The 22,115-nt window shown below is 36.5% G+C and overlaps 1 protein-coding gene across 1 annotated transcript in view; it reads left to right on the forward strand.

Annotated features, from left to right (window-relative positions):
- STPG2 (sperm tail PG-rich repeat containing 2) overlaps positions 1-13,807 on the forward strand; it is a 353,179-nt gene extending 339,372 nt beyond the window's left edge. The window contains exon 10 of the mRNA XM_018049914.1: positions 13,611-13,807. Coding sequence (XP_017905403.1) covers positions 13,611-13,807 — 197 coding nt within the window. The remainder of the gene's footprint in view (positions 1-13,610) is intronic.

The following is a 22,115-nucleotide window of genomic DNA, read 5'->3' on the forward strand; positions in this document are numbered from 1 at the left end:
AGAGATTCAGACATATTCTAGAGGAAATGACGTGTTCTTAGTCACCCCTTGTGTCCGACTCTTTGCGACATCATGGAATGTACCCCGCCAGACTCCTCTGTCTATGGGGATTCTCCAGACTAGAATACTGGAGTGGGTTGCCATACCCTCCTCGAGGGATCTTCCCAACCCAGGGGTTGAACCTAGGTTTCCTGCATTGCAGGCAAATTCTTTACCAACTGAGCCAATTCCTTAAGGTTTATTGTTTGATCACTATTTCTTGAGATTTAAGGAAAAGTGATTTCTTCAGTGTTTAAATATATTCGAGAACAGCTCCATAATAAGCTGTAATTTAAAGGTTAAAAAATGGGTTTTATAAAAATTACATTTTTTTCATTTTACTTTCAGGGAATATGATTTATTATTCTGTCATGAATCCAAGGAATCTATACTTTAAATAACTCACCTGGGTAATTCTGCTGCCCGTGATCCGTATACTAGACTTTGAGAAAGATTAGTTTAAAATGTATGGTGCCCCTAAGATCCTCTTTGTTTTTTGTTTTGATATTTCAAGCCCTAGAACAAATTCAGTCCAGAGGCCAATGGAGAACATGTCCAAAGCTAGGGAAGGGCAGTGAATAGGGCTTGTGGGTCATATATTGAAGATAGATGAGGGAAGCCCTAACTATTTGGAAGTAAGCATTATTAACATAAACAAATCCCACTGCTATTTGTCTTGGTTATATTCATTACTGTAGTTGATGAGAAGGCTTGCAAGGAAGGAATTTTGGTATTATTTCATGAAGGTATAGGAAGAGGGTTGGAAAATATTTATTAGTATTATATTCACAACAACAGAATGAACAGAGAACACTGTTATGTTGAAGAAAAAATGTTATTTAGATTTAAATATATGTGTAGATTTAAATTTACTGAAAATAATCAAGAAGCTTTCTGAAATATTCAATGGTTAACTCAATCATTTTTGTTTGATTTCTAATGAATATAAACAAAATATTTGTGCATGAAAGCCCCATTCTGTCACTCATTTAATCTAAAAAATATGTTTAAGATGCAGAATGTATTCATTAAGTTGAAAATAAAAATGTTAACCATTTTTAATTGACTTGTCATTAAGCTCTTCTTTCAGAAAACTCTAAACTCTGTGAACCTAGCTTTATTGTAGCTATTTATAGCAGACATATTCAAAGGAAAATTCAAATCCAAATGCACTTGGGGGACTTAACAATTTTTAGCAAGTTAAGAAAATGGCACTAGTCACAATAAAATGGTAAAAATTAGCCAGTTAAAAAGTTTTGCTTAGGACTTCCCTGGTAGTCCAGCGTTTAAGACTCCTCACTTCTAATATAGGAGGTGCGGGTCGGGGAACTGAGGTCCCACATATTGTATGGAGGACAAAATAAAGTTTTGCTTTAAGTTATGGCTCATTTACTATAGCTTTCTTAAATAATTTAGTTTGATTAAAACTAATTAAATATTTAATTATTTTAAAAAATAGAGTTGGTATTTATATTTTAAGAACTCTATATAACTTGATCTATGACATAACATATTTTACAGACATATAACATTATTCTGATTTTTACATACAGTGTTCACAGAGATAAGTACCAGTTTTAACAGGGAAAAGCTTACTATTTTAGCCCTGAGTGTTGTTATATTGATGACTGCCTAAGAAGACTAAGAATATATGTGGAGACTTCTCAACTTTTTGCTTAGGTAATAATCCTGGCATTCTGAATCCAAACCTTTAAATGAACAGTGGGATTTAAAGCCCAAACTCAGTTATGAAAGGAAAATTTGCTACTAATTTTTATTGTTGTTCAGTTACCCAGTTGGTTCCAATTCTTTGCAACCCCATGGACTGCAGCCTGCCAGGCCTCTCTGTCCCTCACCATCTCACAAAGTTTGCCCAAGTTCATGTCCATTGCATCAGTGATGCCATCCAGCCATCTCATCCTCTGATGCTTTCTTCTCCTTCTACTCTCAATCTTTCCCAGCACCAGGGGCTTTTCCAATGAGTCAGCTAGTTTCAGCTTCAGCATCAGTCCTTCCAACAAGTATTCAAGGTTGATTTACCTTAAGATTGGCTGGTTTGATCTTGCTGTCAGGGACTCTCAGGAATCCTCCAGCTCCCCGGTTCAAAGGTGTCAATTCTTCAGTGCTCCAACTTCTTTATGGTCCAGCAATCACAACCGTATGTGACCACTGGGAAAACCATAACCTTAACTATATGGACCTTTTTTGGCATGGTGATGTCTCTGCTTTTCAACACACTATCTAGGATTGTCATAGCTTTCCTACCAAGAAGCAAACCTCTTAGTTCATGGCTGTACTCACTATCTGCAGTGATTTTAGAGCCTAAGAAGAGGATCTCTATCACTATTTCCACCTTGTCCCCCTCAATTTGCCTTGCAGTAAGAGGGTCAGATGCCATGATCTTAGTTTTTTTTAAGATTTACTTTTAAGCTAGCTCATTCCCTCTCCACCTTCACCCTCATCAAGAGGCTCTTTAGTTCCTCTTTGCTTTTTGTCATTAGAGTAGTATCATCTGCATATCTGAGACTGTTGATGTTTCTCCTTCCTATCTCGATTCCTGCCTGTAACTCATCCAGGCATATCAGCCTGGCATATCTCATGATGTGCTCAGTGTATACATTAAATAAACAGGTGACAGCAGACAGCCCTGTCCTACTCCTTTCTCAGTCTTGAAACTTTGCTAATTATGTATCAGACTAATTGTGAGGTATTTTATTTACCTTGAAGATAATGTCAGTTTTACTGATTAATTGATAATTTTTTCACCAATGAAAATCATCCATGTGTTACATATTTATACACTACCCACTCAAAGTTGTGTTAGGTGAAAGGTGATCATCCTTCCTTCCGATTGTTGCCTATAATTCATACATAAAGGATGTTATAACTTCATTTCCAAGACTGGTGAAAGTCTTTCAAACTTGTACAATGTTACTTATATTATCAGAGAGTAAAACTATCAGTAAGATCAAAGACTTTATCTGATAGGGTTTTGGATATGCATTGGCTTTTTGGCTAAGATCAAGTGGTGGTTCAGACGGAAAGCGTCTGTCTACAATGTGGGAGACCTGGGTTCGATCCCTGGGTCGGGAAGTACCCTGGAAAAGGAAACGGCAACCCACTCCAGTACTCTTGCCTAGAAAATCCCATGGACGGAGGAGCCTGGTATCCATGGGGTCGCAAAGAGTTGGACATGACTGAGTGACTTCACTTCACTTTTGATAAGTATTACTTGGAGGTACACAGTTAAACAGACTTCAATATCTGAAGATATTCAAATTCAGTATTTGAAGATATTAGAATTGATTAAACAGTTGAAGATAATATAACTGATTAAACAATTGGTTAAAAATTGAAAAACCAAGAGAGTTCCAGAAAAATATCTACTTCTGCTTTATTGACTATTCCAAAGCCTTTAACTGTGTGGATCACAACAAACTGTGGAACATTCTTAAAGAGATGGGAATACCAGACCACCTGACCTGCCTCCTGAGAAATGTCTATGCAGGTCAAGAAGCAACAGTTAGAACTGGACATGAAACAACAGACTGGTTTCCAAATCAGGGAAGGAGTACATCAAGGTTGTATATTGTTGCCTTGCTTATTTAGCTTATATGCAGAGTATATCATACCAAATGCCAGCCTGGATGAAGCTCAAGCTGGAATCAAGATTGCTGGGAGAAATATTAATAACCTCAAATATGTAGATGGCACCACCCTTTTGGCAGAAAGCAAAGAACTAAATAGCCTCTTGATGAAAGTAAAAGAGGAGAGTGGAAAAAGCTGGCTTGGAACTCAACATTCAGAAAACTAAGATCATGCCATCACTTCATGGCAAATAGATGGGGAAACAATGGAAACAGTGACAGACTATTTTCTTGGGCTTCAATATCCCTGCAGATGGTGACTGCAGCCATGAAATTAAAAGACACTTGCTCCTTGAAAGACAAGCTATGACCAACCTAGACAGCATATTAAAAAGCAGAGACATTACTTTGCCAACAAAGGCCCATCTAGTCAAGGCTATGGTTTTTCCAGTAGTCATATATGGATATAAGAATAAGGAAAGCTGAGCACTGAAGAACTGATGTTTTTGAACTGTGGTGTTGGAGAAGACACTTGAGAGTTCCTTAGATTGCAAGGAGATCTAACCAGTCCATCCTAAAGGAAATCAGTGCTGAATATTCATTGGAAGGACTGATGCTGAAGCTGATACTCCAATACTTTGGCCACCTGTTGTGAATAACTGACACATTGGAAAAGACCCTAATGCTGGGAAAGAATGAAGGTGGGAGGAGAAGGGGACGACAGAGGATGAGACTGTTGGAGGGTATCACCGACTTGATGGACATGAGTTTGAGCAAGCTCTGGGAGTTGGTGATGGGCAAGGAAGCCTGGCATGTGCAGTCCATGGGTTGCAAAGAGTTGAATGTGACTATGCGACAGAACTGAACTGAACTGGTTTTGTTTTTGGAAAGAGAAGTCAACAATATGATAACAAATACCCAGAAATTTCAGTTAAAAGTTTACTTATCATTTGGACTCTGTCATTTTTTCTCATTACCTATACAGTGAATTTAATAGATTGTGCAGTTCTGTAGTCATAATCTGAAGTGCCATTTAAGCAAATCAAGTTTTAGAAGCAGGAGAGGAGCATTGAGAGCAGGAGAGTGGTTTTGACACTGATGATAATACTTCCTTGTGTACCAATCTTTTGTCTTTGCTATTATTGCATTTGTAGAGTTGGAGAATTAAATCAGTGTGAAAAAATGTGTTCTGTGATCCCTAAACCCTCTAAAAGACATTTCAAAGCCATGCAGACCATTTCAATGACCAGTTTTCTAGATGCTCTTTAAATGTCTAAAGATAAGCTCACATATGGGATATTTACTTTCCAGTAGTTTTCTGTCCCCTTCAGATGAAATAAGGACTCTGTAATCATAAGCAAAACTGACTACATAATTTATTAATTTTGGCTCATTACAAAGATAGCCATTTTTTTAAAATATGAGGTTTTGCAACTTTATTCATAGAAGTATTTATTTTTGAGTCCACTCTTAGTGTACTTAAATCATTTTCATTTTAAATTACTCATTGTTCCTGTTATCTCCTATTTTTGCCTTGTAGCATTGGTTGACATTTCAGAGTGTGTGAGTTGGCATAGGGCTGGAAAATATGTAATTATAAGAATCACCTGATCTTGAATTTTCCATTATATGGTAGTCATGATTCAGTCAGACTTTTCATAGGTGTTTGATTTGGAATGAGAAGTTTTTCTTCCTCTGTGACCTGTGATTAAAATGTGGCCTTTTGGTAAATAAAGAGAAGATAGTTTCTGCATAATCCAGATGTGAATCAGAGCTGGTGAAGCAATGTAAATCTTTGACCTGTATCGTATAAGCGGTAATATACGTAATTGAAAATTTATTTTAAAATTAAGTGCAGTAAACCTTTTCTTTAATGCTCTGTAGCTCAGAGCAGTCTAAGTGCTAAAATGCAGCAAGCTGCATATTAAGGAAAGTTTTGCTTCACTTAATATTCCTCAAAGAAATTCTAGTAAAAGAAAATCTACTACAACTACATTTGAATATTTTCTTTTCTCTGAATGAATTATAACCATGAATATAAATATTTATCAACATTATGATAAATAGCATTTAGCATTATACCTTTCACATTATGGTAAAGGCAGGGGATAGACTATACTTCATAACTGAAAATGGAACACCTTTACAGTAGTGTTTGGATAATAGCCTTACCTATTGCATTAACTTTTATAAATCTTTATAGTTAAAGTTGTAATTTTCAATTAATTGTGGAATTATGTACCCATTTCCTGATGGTAGTTTGTGGTTTTTTTTTCTGGATATTGCAGCAACTGGTGCATTTTCCTAGGCATAGTTTAGTTTGTGTATTTAAGATTTTCTGTTAAGGTACTATATTTGTATATATACATTATTTCTCTGCAATGTAAATATAAATTGCTATGTTTGTTTAGTTACCAAGGTGTGTCCAACTCTTTTGTGACCCCATACACTGTAGCCTGCCAGGCTCCTCTGTTACAGGGAATTTCCCAGGCAGGAATACTGGAGTAAGTTGCCATTTCCTTCTCCAGGGGATCTTCCTGACCCAGCGGCTGAACCCATGGCCTTATAAATATGTTAATATCATTTCAAAGAGTTGGACATGACTAGTGACTGAACAACATCCCACTGTCTTAGTCACTGTGGGCTGCTATAACAAAAGTACAATAGACTGCATGATTAAACAAAAATTTATTTCTCATGGTTCTGGTATCTGAGAAGTTCAAGACCAAGTTTCCCAGGATTCCGACCAATTCTATTCCAAGTGAGGGCCCTCTTCCCAGTTTGCAGATAGACATCTTACTTTGTCTTCACATAAGAGAGAGAGAGAGTTGGTGGGAAGGAGGGGGAGAGAGAGAGAATAAGCTCATTATGTCTCCTCTTACAAGGACAATAATCCCATCATAAGGGCTCCCCCCTAATGAACGAATTACCTCTCAAAGTCCCAATCTCCAAATACCCTCACACTGGGGATTAGGGGTTCAAAATATGAACTGTAAATGGACAGAAACATTCTGTTTGTGTTCTGTTCTGTAGCAGTCTCCCACAAGGGCTTTATAACTTTGGGTATCTATCCTGTTAATTGAATTGATATTAGAATGATTAATCTAGAGTCAAATGTTACATTTTATTTAAAATTTTGAAATGTCCTTTGAAATGAAGCTAAAGCTTTAAAAATGTTTCATGTGAACCTATCAATTCTAAAATACATCAGATTCTAAAATATCAACAAGAATCTATTCTTCAAAGTAAGTGGTTTCAAATTGCATGTCTCCTAGGGAGACAGAGGCATTAATTTTGTATCCTATATATCTGTTCTACTATTTCACTATGTATGTTCATTGTCAATATTCTGTGCTTCAAGTTTTTATTCCCTCACTCCACAGTGCCTTTTTAATGCCTTCTAATTTAGTTTCATTTGTTACCACTCTTTTAAAGTTACATTCTATATGCACTGCTTCCCTGCTTCCCTGGTGGCTCAAATGGTAAAGAATCTGCCTGCAATTTGGGAAACCTGGGTTTGATCGCTGGGTTTGGAAGATCCCCTGGAAAAGGGAATGGTGGCCCACTCTAGTATTCTTGCCTGGAGAATCCCATGGACCAAGGAGCCTGGTGGGCTACAGTCTATGGGGTTGCAAAGAGTTGGACACAACTGAGCGACTAAGCACAGTACATGCACTCTACTATAAATCTCCTCTTGAAATATTTGCTATGGTAGACCTCTAACCCTCTTCATGCACTTCTCCGGAGGCTCAGTGGTAAAGAATCCATGTGCAGTGCAGGAGACGTGTGTCTGATCCCTGGTTTGAGAAGATTCCCAGGAGAAGGAAATGGGCACCCGCTCCTGTATTCTTGCCTGGGCAATCCCATGAATAGAGGAGCCTGGCAGGCTACAGTCCGTAGGGTCGAGAAAGAGTCAGACACTACTTAGTGACTAAACAACAACCCTCTTCATATATGAGGCATGGCATGTTTTAGACAGTAATTATTGGTTAACATGGAAATGGAGCAAAAAACAGCGTCTTTCGATTTATTGCCTATGATGTAGTAGCTAGGTTTATTAACTAGACTGTTCCCTTCTTTGACTCTCTGTTCGCTCTGTGTGTGCAGTCTCCCAAGTTCCACTCCTCGGTTATTTAGTTTTCTCTCTCCGTGCTCTTCCACTTAGAGAAACCTCGACTATTGCCTCTACATAAGTAACTGCATTCTTTCTCTCCAGGTCAGCTTTCTCAGGAGTCTCAGTTACATATCTACAATTGCCCTCTGGATATCCTGCATCTTTTCATATATAACTGGCCCAAAATCAAGCCCAAAGTCTTCCTCTGCTCCGTCTTTCTGTGTTTCTTTATTACCATCACAATATTACCTTTCTCATAGCCACTATTCATTTTTATGTCCTTCCAATCACTGTACATACTAAATGTTTATTGCATTTCTTAGAAAGTATTCTGAATTGTTCTTCTTTTTCCTTATCAATGTTACTAAACTCCTTGTTAGTAACCCTGAAATAGACCATCGACAAGCCATTTCATTCTATAAACTATTGCCAGAGTTTATGTCTTAATTAGCTTTTTCTTTATGAATCTCCTTTAGTCTAAAATCTTCAAAGGGTAGACTATGGAAGTGGTTTTTAAAAGCTTTTTTAAATAAAAATTAATGAACAACTTTGGTTAAATAAAATTTTACATGGAACCCAAACAAAGCAGTGAATCTGTAGTTGTTTTGGGTGAAAATATTTAAGCGTAAGTGTTAGTTGTCAATCATGTCTGACCCTTTGCGATCCCATGGACTGTAGCCTGCCAGGCTCCTCTGCCTACAGAATTCTCCAGACAAGAATACTGGAGTGGGTTGCCATTCCGTCTTTCAAAATTTTATTTGGGGTCTACCTACACATTGTCCCCTGGGCAATTCTTTGGAATTTTTGGAACATTTTAGAATACAATTTGAAGCTGTTGGCTCTAGTACAGAATCTTTATTTAGGATTTAGGCTTGTTCCATTCAGCCAATCTGTTTACTCCATGCAACGGTTCCATAGTCGTAAATTCCATCTTCGTGCCTTGATTTCTATCATGTTTAGTGCTCAGTATGCTGTAAAACCACCGTTCTCCTTCTTTAAATCTTATTCATATTTCCAATGCAATTCAGTCATCACTTCTTCACTGAACATATGAAAGTTGTTCAGTTGCCAAGTTGCGTCTGAATCTGCAACCCCATAGACTGTAGCATGCTAGGCTGCTCTGTCCTTCACCATCTTTTGGAGTTTGCTCAAATTCATGTCCATTGAGCTGGTGATGCCTTCCAACCATCTCATCCTCTGTAATCCCCTTCTGCCTTCAGTCTTTCCCAACATCAAGGTATTTTCCAATGAGTATGAATGAACATATGAATGAATATTTAGGAAATAAGACTTGGGTATCTCTTCTAACAATGTAGACATATTTTGAGTGGGTATTATTTTCTTTTTTTTTTGGAAATTGCCTGTGTCTTACATTTAATTACTATGTAAGCAGAGGTCCGTGCAAGTGTATCTTGGGGATATTGCGGGTTTGGTTTCAGACTACCACAACGAAGCAGATATCCTAATAAAGAGAGTCACACAATTATTTTTGGTTTTCCAGTTCATATAAAAGTTATGTTTACACTATAGTGCAGTCTATTAAATATGCAATAATTTTTGTCTAAAAAATGTACATACCTTCATTTAAAAATGCTTTATTGCTAAAAAAAAAAAAGACTATACATCGTCTGAGCCTTCAGCAAGGGATGCTCTTTTTGTTGGTATGGTGTCTTCCCTTGATATTGCGTGGTGGTTGCTGAAGGGCTAAGTGGTGAGGCGGTTTCTTAGACAGTAGTGAAGTTTGCTACATCCATTATCTCCCTTTCACAATTTTTTTTTATTTATCACACATGCTATTTAGTAGCATTTTACACGCAATAGGACATCTTTCAAAATTGGAGTCAATCCTCCCAAACCCTGCTGCTGCTTTATCAACTAACTTTATATAATAATTTAAATCCGTTGTTGTCAAAATGTTAACAGTCTTAACAGCACCTTCACTGGGAGTAGATTCCATCTTAAGAAACCACTTTCTTTGCTTATCTATAAGAAGCAACCCCTCATCCGGTTAAGGTTTACCATGAGATTGCAACAATTTGAGTATCATCAGACTTCATTTCTAATTTTAGTCCTCTTACTATTTCCGCATCTGCAGTTTTTTCCTTCACTAAGACTTGAATCACTCAGTCATTCAAATCCTTCCAACTAACTCCTGTTAATGTTGATATTTTTACCACTTTCTATAAATTGTAAATGTTCTTAATGGCAAATGCAATGGTGAATCCTTTCCAGGAGGTTTTTAATTGACTTTGCCTGCTCCTCTTTACCATCTGGTGGCTCAGATGGTAAAGAATCTGCCTGCAATGCAAGAGACCCAGGTTTGATTCTTAGGTTGAGAAGATCCCTTGAAGAAGGCAATGGCTACCCACTCCAGTATTCTTGCTTGGAGAATTCCATGGACAGAGGAGCTTGGTGGGCTACAGTCCATGGGGTCGCAGAGTCAGACATGATGGAGTGACTACTTTCACTTTCTTTTCACATCTGTCAGAGGAATCACTATTGATGGCAGCTAGATCCATTTGAAATATATTTATTAAATAATAAGATTTGAAAGTCAAACTGACTCCTTGATCCATGGGCTGCAGAATGCATGTTATGTTAGTAGGCATGAAAACATTGTTAATCTCATAGTACAGCTTCATCAGAGTTCTTGGGTGACCAAGTACATGTCAATACTTGGTAATATTTTGAAAGGAAACTTTTTTTTTTTTCCCCTAAGCAGTAGGTCTCAACAGTGGGCTTGAAATATTTAACAAACCATGTTGTTAACAGATGCTGCATTATCCAGGCATTATATAGCATAGTTCTTAAGGGCCCTAAGGTTTTTGGAATGGTAAGTGAGTATTAGGTTCAACTTAAAGTCACCAAGTATATTAGCCTCTACCAAGAGAATCAGCCTGTCCTTGAAACTTTGAATATAGCCATTGACTTCTCCTCTTTAGCTATGAGAGTCCTAGATGACATCTTCTTTCAAAAGAAGGCAGGTTTTTCTACATTGAAAATCTGTTGTTTAGTATATTACCTTCATTAATTATCATAGCTAGATCTACTGGATAACTTGCTACAGCTTCTGTATTTACAGCTGTATAAACAGCTACTTTACACTGCAGTTTTATGTTATGGAAATAGCTTCTTTTCCTCAGTTAGCTTCAGACTTCATCTGGCGCTTTCTCAGCTCTCTCAGCCTTCATGAAATTGAAGAAAATTAGGCCTGGCTCTGAATTAGGCTTTGGCTTAAGGGAATGTTGATCTCTAACCAGACCACTAGAAGTTTCTCCATATCAGCATTAAAATAGCTTAGCTTTCCTATCATTTGTGTGCTCACGGGAATAACACTTTTAAATTCCTTCAAGAAGTTTTTCCTTTGGATTTATGACTTGGCTAGTGCAATAGGCCTGGCTTTCAGTCTGTCTCAACTTTTGACATGCCTTTCTCAATAAGTTTAATCATTTCCAGTTTTTAAATTAAAGTGAGTCATGTGGCTTGTCCTTTCACTTGAACACTATAGTAATAACCCATGGTAGAGGTACAGATTGGCCTAATTGCATTATTATTGTGTCTCAGGAAATAGACCCAAGGGGAGGGAAAGAAATAAGGGAACAATCAGAACACATGCAACATTTATCAGTTAAGTTTGCCATCTTATATGAGGATGATTTGTGGTGCCCTCAAACAATTACAATAGTAATATCAAAGGTCAGTTCAGTTCAGTTGCTCAGTCATGTCTGACTCTATGTGACCCACATGGACTGCAGCACACCAAGCTTCCCTGTTCATTACCAATTCCCAGAGCTTGCTCAAACTCATGTCCCTCAAGTCGGTGATGCCATCCAACCATCTCATCCTCTGTTGTCCCCTTCTCCTGCCTTCAATTTTTCCCAGCATCAGGGTCTTTTCCAAGAGTCAGTTCTTCACATCAGGTGGCCAAAGAATTGAAGCTTCAACTTCAGCATCAGTCCTTCCAATAAATATTCAGGATTGATTTCCTTTAGGATTGACTAGTTGGATCTTCTTGCAGTCCAAGGGACTCTCAAGAGTCTTTTCCAACACCACAATTCAAAAGCATCAATTCTTCAGCATTCAGCTTTCTTTATGGTCCAACTCTCACATCCATACATGACTACTGGAAAAACCATAGCTTTGACTGGACAGACCTTTGTTGGCCAAGTAATTACTCTGCTTTTTAATATGCTGTCTAGGTGGACTATAGCTTTTCTTCCAAGGAGCAAGCATCTTTTAATTTCATGGCTATGGCCACCATCTGCAGTGATCTTGGAGTACCCCCAAATAAAGTCTGTCACTGTTTCCATTGTTTCCTCATCTATTTGTCGTGAAGTGATAGGACTGGTTGCCATGATCTTAGTTTTCTGCAAGTTGAGTTTTAAGGCACCTTTTAAACTCTCCTCCTTCACTTTCACCAAGAGGCTCTTTAGTTCTTCTTCACTTTTCTGCCAGAAGGGTGGTGTCAATGCATATCTCAGGTTATTGATATTTCTTCAGGCAATCTTTATTCCAGCTTGTGCTTCATCCAGCCCAGCATTTTGCATGTTGTACTCTGCATGTAAGTTAAACAAACAGGGTGACAATATACAGCCTTGACATAATCCTTTTGAAGTTTGGAACCAATCTATTGTTCCAGCTCTAGTTCTAATTGTTGCTTCTTGACCTGCATACAGATTTCAAGAGGCAGGTCAGCTGGTCTGGTATTCCCATCTCTTTAAGAATGTTCCAGAGTTTGTTGTGATCCACACAGTCAAAGGCTTTGGTGTAGTCAATAAAGCAGAAGTAGATGTTTTTCTGGAACTCTCTTGCTTTTCCAGTGATCCAATGGATGTTGGCAATTTGATCTCTGGTTCCTCTGCCTTTTCTAAATCCAGCTTGAACATCTGGAAGTTCATGGTTCATGTAGTGTTGAAGCCTGGCTTGGAGAATTTTGAACATTACTTTGCTAGCGTGTGTGATGAGTGAAATTGTGCACTAGGTTGAATGTTCTTTGAAATCACCTATCTTTGGAGTTGGAATGAAACTGAACTTTTCTAGTCCTGTGGCCACTGCTGAGTTTTCCAAATTTGCTGGTATATTTAGTGCAGCACTTTCACAGCATCATCTTTTAGGATTTGAAATAATTCAACTGGACTTGCATCACCTCCACTAGCTTTTTTCATAGTAATGCTTTGTAAGGCCCACTTGACTTCACATTCCAGGATGTCTGGCTCTAGGTGAATGATCACACCATCATTGTTATCTGGGTCATGAAGATCTTTTTTGTACAGTTCTTCTGTGTATTCTTGCCACCTCTTCTTAATATATTCTGCTTCTGTTATTTTTTCCCATTCTATAGCTTTCATTTATTTCTTTGCATTGAGCACTGAAGATGACTTTCTTATCTCTCCCTGCTGTTGTTTGGAACTCTGCATTCAAATGGATATATCTTTTCTTTTCTCTTTTGTCTTTAGCTTATCAAAAGGTCACTGATTACAGATTACCAAAACACTATAATTTTAATAATGAAGAAGTATGAAGAATTGTGAGAATTACAGGACCAAATGCTTTGAAATATGGTGCTGATAAATTTGCTAGAAGCAGAAATGCCACAAACCTTCAATTTGTTAAAAAAAAAAGATGAAAAAAACATAATATCTGAAAAATGCAACAAAGCAAAGTGACATAAAATGAAGTTTGCCTCTGTTTTGTGCTTATTATATTTGAAATCCCTGAGCTGAATGACTTTAAGCATTCAAAAGGATGGGTTCAAGATTGTTTGATGCCAAATTTAAATGTTAAGCTCACAAATCTAAGAATAATATCCATGTGACCAAAATCAATAATTTAAAATGTGCTTTATTATTTTTACATTTGTTTTTTCTTAGGACCTACAACATACAATCCTATTTTTAAGAAATCCTGCTTCATACCCTCATTTGTTAAAGCATCAAAGCGTTTTAAAGATTCCAAAGAGATTACTCCTGGTCCAGCAACATATGAGGTTTGTCAAAAATATTTCTCTTTAAATAATAACATAAGAATGAAAAAGTTTCCAGAACGTCACTGGAAATGTCTTCATTAAAGTCCTTTCCATATGATCTATTCTTATTACTAACCAAAATCTTTTAGCTGATAATGACTTTGTAAAAAATATATTCTGACATTTCTTAAAGATTTAAGAATTATTTAACAACTCATATATAAATAGCCTCAACAGCATTAATGCATATATATGTATATATAATTTTATATCTCTGTAACTTTAAATATTTACTTGTCTATGTACACAAATCGAAATTTCCAAATATTTGTTGAAATTAAGAATTTATTAACGAGCATAGAAGAAAGCCCTGCAGATCTGGAAGAACAGGTTTGATCTTTTATTTTCTTTTAATAAATGTAGATGGTTTAGATTCATAATAAATAAATGTCTCATTCTGTTATGGGTCTTCTGATTGTATGGAGGAGGCTGAAATAAACTGCGAGGTTTTAGAAATTGTGTTCACTATAGGTTTTAATACCTGTTTGGGATGGAAAGGTCTTTCCATTGGCTTATAGCAATTAATTTAAGAGTGCGAACCATAGTGAATGTTCTTATCTGAGATAGTTAATGAGAAATTTATTTGTATTGAATGTATGTTTTTCTACTTATTTAAAATGTCATAATCCAAATAGCTTTTCAGCATTCTGTCAAAAGCACATTCATAATATAATAGCAAAAAAGGAAGAAAATCAATTATGAAAGACTTGTTATTTTTACCCATTGGCTGTTGATTTTCCCAGAAGATCACTGTTAATGTCTATTGATAAGCCAATACTTTTATAAGACTTACTTCAGAAAGGGAAAATATGCTAGATAGAGCCTTCATAGTAGTTCAGAGTGTGAAAGTGAAAGAATGATACATTATATAGTTAATGTTTTAGAGCCTTGCCTGTGTAATATAAGGCAAGACTTGCAAATTAGAAACTTGCAGTTGTAAAGATTTGGCAAAGTTTATGACATATTAACTCTTGATTGTTGGGTATAATTAGGAAGGGTCTTTAAGCAAGTATTGATCAGTAAGCTATTAGTCTTAATGAAGTAGGTTAGTTATTATAGGCACCCCACTCCAGTACTCTTGCCTGGAAAATCCCATGGATAGAGGAGCCTGGAAGACTGCAGTCCATGGGGTTGCGCAGAGTCGGACACGACTGAGCGACATCACTTTCACTGTTCACTTTCATACATGAAGAAAATGGCAACCCACTCCAGTGTTCTTGCCTGGAGAATCCCAGGGGCGGAGCCTGGTGGGCTGCCATCTATGGGGTCACACAGAGTTGGACACGACTGAAGTGACTTATCAAACTATGCTGCTGCTGCTGCTGCTAATATTAAATCATATTATATACTTAGTTGATTGTGTCCACACTCTGTTTTAAAGTGATTTTAATGGTATCCACAAAATACAAATGCCAAGAAATCTGATACTACCTTTTTCATTTTGTGATACACTTGTCAGAGAAGATGTACCAATTAGTCTTCTTTGTATTTAAAGATGCTTTTCCTTTTTCCTTTCACTGAGATTTAATAATTTTTATTTATACTTCAATCATTTGTTGTGGAAAATTATTTTCCACATCAGAAGAAAACATTTATGGATTTAACAATGAGGCATAATTAAAGTAATGCCTGAAATTTCAAGCTAATATATCCATACATTATATAGTATATATAATACTACAGTGCTTGGTAACTTTTCTATTGAAAACTACCTGTATTTTTTTGTCTTTGCAACACCATTTTGTTTCCTTATAATTTGCTCTGATTTTTTAGTTCGACGCTTCTCTTTTCCTTCATCATGTTTAATAAATTGATGACCTAAAAACATATTTGCCTTAAATATTTTACGTCTTTAATAGAAAAAGATTATTCTGGTCGTTTATAACACTCTTTTAAGATTGCAATATGGGATTCTATTTGGAAAATACTTAAATGTATATAATGTCTGCCATTGATGGTTAGAGGTTTCTTTAGTATCTCACGTCCTCTTTGGATCCCAACTGTTGGATGTTCCTCTTCTTACATCCTTACCAACCTTTTTCATTCTTGTTTTTTTGATGATAGCTACCAGTTGTGAGGTGATATCTCACAATTCATGGTTGCTTCCATGTCTTGGCTATTGTAAGTAGTGCCAGAGTGAAAGCTGAAGTGCATGTATCTTGTTGGATTATTGTTTTATCCAGATATATCCCCAGGAATGGGACTGGTGGGTCATGTGGTAGATCTGTTTTTAAAAAACTAAAGAACCCCCGTACTGTTCTATATAATGACTGTACCAATTTACATTCCTATCAACAGTGGGTGGGGGGGACGTTCCATTGTCTCTACACCCTCTCCAGCATTTATTGTTTGTAGACTTTTTGATGATGGCTATTTTAACCATGTGAAGTGACACCTCATTATAGTTTTGATTTGCATTTGTCTAAGTAGCTATGTTGAGCATCTTTTTCATGGACTTTTTGGCCACCTATATGTCTTCTATGGAGAAATGTCTATTTGTCTATTTAGATCTGCTCATTTTTTGATTCCTTTTTTTCCTTCTGTTTATCTGCATGAGCTGTTTGTATTTTGGAGATTAATTCCTTGTTGGTCTCATCATTTCCAAATATGTTCTCCAATTTTGAGGGTTGTCTTTTTTTTTTTAATAGTTTCCTTTGATGTGTAAAAGCTGTTAAGTTTAATTAGGTCCCATTTGTTTATTTTTGTTTTTATTTTCTTTATTCTAGAAAGTGGATCCCAAAAGATATTGCTGTGATTTATGTAAAAGAGTGTTCAGCCTGTGTTTTCCACTAAGAGTTTTATACCATCTGGTCTTATGTTTAGTTTTTAAATTCATTTTGAGTTTATTTTTGTGTATGGTATTAGGGAATTTTCTAATTTCACTCTTTAACATGATGCTGTCCGATTTTTCCAGCATCACTTATTGAAGAGACTGTCTTTTCTCCATTGTGTATTCTTGCCTCCTTTGTCATAGATTAATTGGCCACAGGTACATGGATTTATTTTTTGGCTTTCTATCCTGTTCCATTGATCTGTAAGTTTGTCTCTGTGCCAGTACCATGCTGTTCTGATTACTGTAGCTTTATAGTATAATCTTAAGTCATGAAGCCCGATTCCTTAAGCTCCTTATTTTGTTCTCAAGATTGCTTTGACTATTTGGGGTCTTTTGTGTCTCCATACAAATTTTAAGGTTTTTTGTTCTAGATCTGCAAAAAGTGCCATTAGTTATTGATAAGGATTGAGTTGAATCTGTAGATCACCTTGGATGATAGTATAGTTATTTTGACAATATTTATTCTTCCAATCCAAGTACATGGTATAGCTGTATGTCATCTTTGATTTCTTTCATCAGCATCTTATAGTTTTGAGAGTACAGGTTTTTTGCCTACTTAGGTACATTTATCCCTAGGTATTTTATTCTTTTTGAATCAATAATAATTATTTCCTAAATTTCTATGTATAATCTTTCATTATTAGTGTACAGAAATGCAAGAGATTTCTGTGTATTGATATTGTATACTACAACTTTATCAAATTCATTAATGAGCTCCACTAGTTTCTGGTAGCATCTTCAGGATTTTCTATGTATAGTATCATGTCATCTGCAAACAGTGACAGTTTTACTTTTTCTTTTACAGTTTTGATTCCTTTTATTACTTTTTCTTCTCAATTGCTGTGATTAGGATTTTCAAAACTATGGTGAATAAAAATGGTGAGACATCTTTATCTTATTTCTATTCTTAGAGGAAATGTTTTCAGCTTTTTACCTTTGAGTATGATGCTATCTGTGAGTTTGTCATGTATGGCCTTTATTATGTTAAGGTATCTTCCCTCTCTGCCTACTTTCTAGAGAGGTCCCCCCCTCCCCTGCCATAAATTGATGTTGAATTTTGTCAAAATCTTTTTCTGCATCTGTTAAGATGACCATAAGGTTTTATTCTTCAATTATTTTTAATGTGAAGAATTAATGCTTTTGAACTGTGGTATTGAAGAAGACTCTTGAGAGTCCCTTGGATTGCAAGGAGATCCAGCCATTCAATCCTAAAGGAATCAGTTCTGAATATTCATTGGAAGGACTGATGCTGAAGCTGAAGCTCCAATACTTTGGCCCCCTGATGTGAAGAACTGACTCATTGGAAAAGACCCTGATGCTGGGAAAGATTGAAGGCAGGGGGAGAAGAGATGACAGAGGATGAGATGGTTGGATGGCATCACCGGCTTGATGGACATGAGTTTGAGTAAGCTCAACTTACTCAAGTTGTTGATGGACAGGGAAACCTGGCATGCTGCAGTCCATGGGGGTCACAAAGAGTCAGACATGGCTGAGCGACTGAACTGAACTGATCAAAGGGATTGATATTGTGGACATTGAAGAATCTTTGCACCCCTGGGATAAATCCCACTTGATTATGGTGTATGATCTTTGTAATGTATTGTTGCACTCGGTTTGCTAGCATTTTGTTGACAGATGTTGATTTGCATCCATGCAGAAGCTTTTTAGTCAGATGTAGTTTTTTTAGTCAGATGTGGTCCCACTTCTTTATTTTTGTTTATACATTTGATGTCATATCCAAAAAAATCATTGCCAAGACCAATGTCAGGAAACTTTTCCCCATGTTCCTTCTAGAAGTTTTATGGCTTCAGGTGTTCGAGTTACGTCTTTAATCCATTTTGAGTTAATTACTATGAGTAGTATAAATAAAGGTTCTGTTGTACTTCAGTTTTCCAAGCATCGCTGATAAGAAGTTAACATATTTTCCCATTGTGTTTTCCTGATATCCTTTTCAAAGATTAGTTGATGGTAAATGAAACAGATCATTCTGGGCTCTCAAGTTTTTCCATTGCTTATGTTTTTTTTTTAATGCCAATTTTGACTACTATAGCTTTGTGACAGAGTTTGAAATCAGGAGGTGTGAGGTTTCTAGCTCTGTTATTCTTTCTTAGGAATACCTTGGCTACTCAGGATCTTATATGATTCCATACAAATTTTAGGATTATTTTGTCTGTTTCAGTGAAAATGCCTTTGAAAATTTTGATAGAGATTATATGAAATCAATGGATGACTGCATATTGTAGACTGCATATTTTATTATTACTGATTTTTAAAAATTCTTGGACATGGGATATCTTACCATTTGTGTCTACTTCAAATTCTTTCACCAGTGTCTTATAATTTTCAGTGTATAAATATTTTATTGTCCTGGTTACCTTTATTCCTAAGTATTTTCTTATGTTTTATGCTATTGTAAATGGGCTTGTTTTCTTGGTGTTCTAGATAGTTTGTGTTAGTGCATAGAAACATAATTGACTTTTATATGTTCAGTTTTCATTCTGCAACTTTTTGAATTCATTTATTTATTATTTTATTGTATTTCCATTGATATTTTATGGCATCTTTAGAATTTTCTATAAATTTATTTCATCTACAAACATAAATAATTTTACTTCTTTCTTTATAATTTGGTTGGCTGTTATTATTATTACTATTTTTGCCAAATTGTTCTGGCTAAAACTTCCAGGATATGTTAAATAGGGGTGGTTAATGTAGTCATCATTGCCTTTTCCTGATCTTATCCAGAAAGTTTTTAACTTTCTACTGTTGAATATAATGTTAGATGTAAGTTAGTCTTCAATGGCCTTTATTATGTTAAGGTATTGTACACTTATTCTATAATCAAGTTGTTAACATTTTTTTAAATGAAAAAATGTTGAATTTTGTCAGATCCTGTTTTTGCATTGAGATGATCATACGATTTTTATTTTTTATTGTTTTAATGTGGTACATCACTTTTATTGATATGTGTATGTTGAACCACTTTATTCTCAGGGGTGCATCCCATTTGCCATAGTGTATGATCCTTTTAAGGTACTGTTGAATTTGGTTTGCTAGGTTTGATATTTTGTTGAGGTATTTTGCAGGTATATTCATCAGGGATATTAGCCTGTAGCTTTTTCTTTTTGTAGCCTTATTTAACTTTATTTTCAGGATAATGCTGGCCTCATAAAATGAGTTTAGGAATATTCTCTCCTCTTCAGTATTTTGGGAGAATTTGAGAAGGATTGGCATCAATCATTTAAATGTTTGGTAGAATTCACTAGTGAAACGATCTGGTCATATTGTTTTGTTTTCTGGGAGATTTTTAATTACTGCTTCGGTCTCCTCAGTCATTAGGTTGTTGTTGTTGTTTGTTTTGCTTTTCTAGGCCACGCTGGGTCTCCGTTGCTTTACGTGGGCTTTCTCTAGCTGCAGTGGGCAAGGGCTACCTTAGTTGCCGCGCACAGGCTGCTCACTGCAGTGGCTTCTCTTGGGAGTGCAGGCTCCAGGCCCGTGGGCTTCAGCGGTTCTGGCACCTGGGCTTAGTTGCTCTGTGGCAGGTGGAATCTTCCTGGATCAGGGCTTGAAACCATGTCCCCTGTACTGGCAGGCAGATTCTTATCCACTCTTCCACCAGGAAAAGTTCAGTCATTACATTTTTTCAGATTTTCTATTTCTTTATGATTCAGTCTTGGTAGGTCATGTGTTTCTAGGAATGTATCCTTCCCCCCCCCCCCCCCGCTAGATTATTCAGTTTGGAAGTGTACCGTTGTTCATATTACTCCCTTATGATCCTTTTTATTACTGTGGTATGAGTTGTAATAGCTCCTCTTTCATTTATAATTTCATTTATTTGAATCATCTCTCTTTTTTCCTTTGTCTAGCTAAAGTTTGGTCAATTTTCTTTATCTTCTCAAAATACCAGTTCTTTCTTTTGTAAATCTTTTCTGTTGTTTTCTTGGTTTCTATTGCATTTCTGCGCCAAAACTTGTTACCTATTTACTTTTACTGACTTTGTTCTTAGTTTGTTCTTCTTTTTCTAAGATGTATAGTAGATATATTTATGACTTTTCTTTTTCTCTCATATGGCATTTCTTCCTATAAACAGTTTTCACTACATCTCCTAAGTTTTGGTATGTTGTTTTGCCATTTTTTGTTTGTTTGTTCCAAGATAAATACATATTTTTGGTTACAGAGTGTGACTTGTGGGATCTTAGTTCCAGAACTAGGTATCAAACCATGCTCCCTGCTGTCAAAGTGCAGAGTCCTAAGCACTAGACTGCCAAGGAGTTCCCTTAAGATATTTTTTGACTTCCCTTTTGATTTTTTTAAAACCCATTATTGTTTGGTGTATGTTGTTCAATTTCCAGATATTTGTGAATTCTCCAGTTTTATCCCATTGATTTCTGATTTCATAGAATATGAAAATATCAGAAAGGGTATTTTGTATGATTTCAGTCTTCTTAACACTTGCAAAGGCTTGTTTTGTGACCTAACATAATTTCTCCCATAGACTGTCCCATGTGCCCTTGAGAAGGGTATGTTCAGCTTATATGGAGTGTTCTTTGTATGTCTGCTGAGTTCACTTGTCTAAGATGTATTTTGTTTCTTCATTGATTTTGTATGCATTTTATGAAAGTATGGTATTGAAATCCCCTCATGAGAAACGCTGGGCTGGAAGAAGCACAAGCTGGAATCAAGATTGCCAGGAGAAATATAAATAACCTCAGATATACAGATGACACCACCCTTATGGCAGAAAGTGAAGAGGAACTAAAAAGCCTCTTGATGAAAGTGAAAGAGGAGAGTGAAAAAGTTGGCTTAAAGCTCACCATCCAGAAAACGAAGATCATGGCATCTGGTCCCATCACTTCATGGGAAATAGATGGGGAAACAGTGGAAACAGTGTCAGACTTTATTTTGGGGGGGCTCCAAAATCACTGCAGATGGTGACTGCAGCCATGAAATTAAAAGACGCTTACTCCTTGGAAGGAAAGTTATGACCAATGTAGACAGCATATTAAAAAGCAGAGAGATTACTTTGCCAACAAAGTTCCGTCTAGTGAAGGCTATGGTTTTTCCCGTGGTCATGTATGGATGTGAGAGTTGGACTGTGAAGAAGGCTGAATGCCGAAGAGTTGATACTTTTGAATTGTGGTATTGGAGAAGACTCTTGAGAGTCCCTTGGACTTCAAGGAAATCCAACCAGTCAATCCTAAAGGAGATCAGTCCTGGGTGTTCATTGGAAGGGATGATATTGAAGCTGAAATTCCAATACTTTGGCCACCTCATGCAAAAGAGTTGACTCATTGGAAAAGACCCTGATCCTGGGAGGAATTGGGGGCAGGAGGAGAAGGGGATGACAGAGAATGAGATGGCTGGATGGCATCACCGACTCAATGGACATGAGTTTGGGTGAACTCCGGGAGTTGATGATGGACAGGGAGGCCTGGCGTGCTGTGATTCATGTGGTCATAAAATGTAGGACACGACTGAGCAACTGAACTGAACTAGATTTGCATTGCTGTCTGCTTA

This window comes from Capra hircus, chromosome 6 (genome assembly GCF_001704415.2).
Source record: "Capra hircus breed San Clemente chromosome 6, ASM170441v1, whole genome shotgun sequence".
Lineage (NCBI taxonomy): Eukaryota > Metazoa > Chordata > Mammalia > Artiodactyla > Bovidae > Capra > Capra hircus.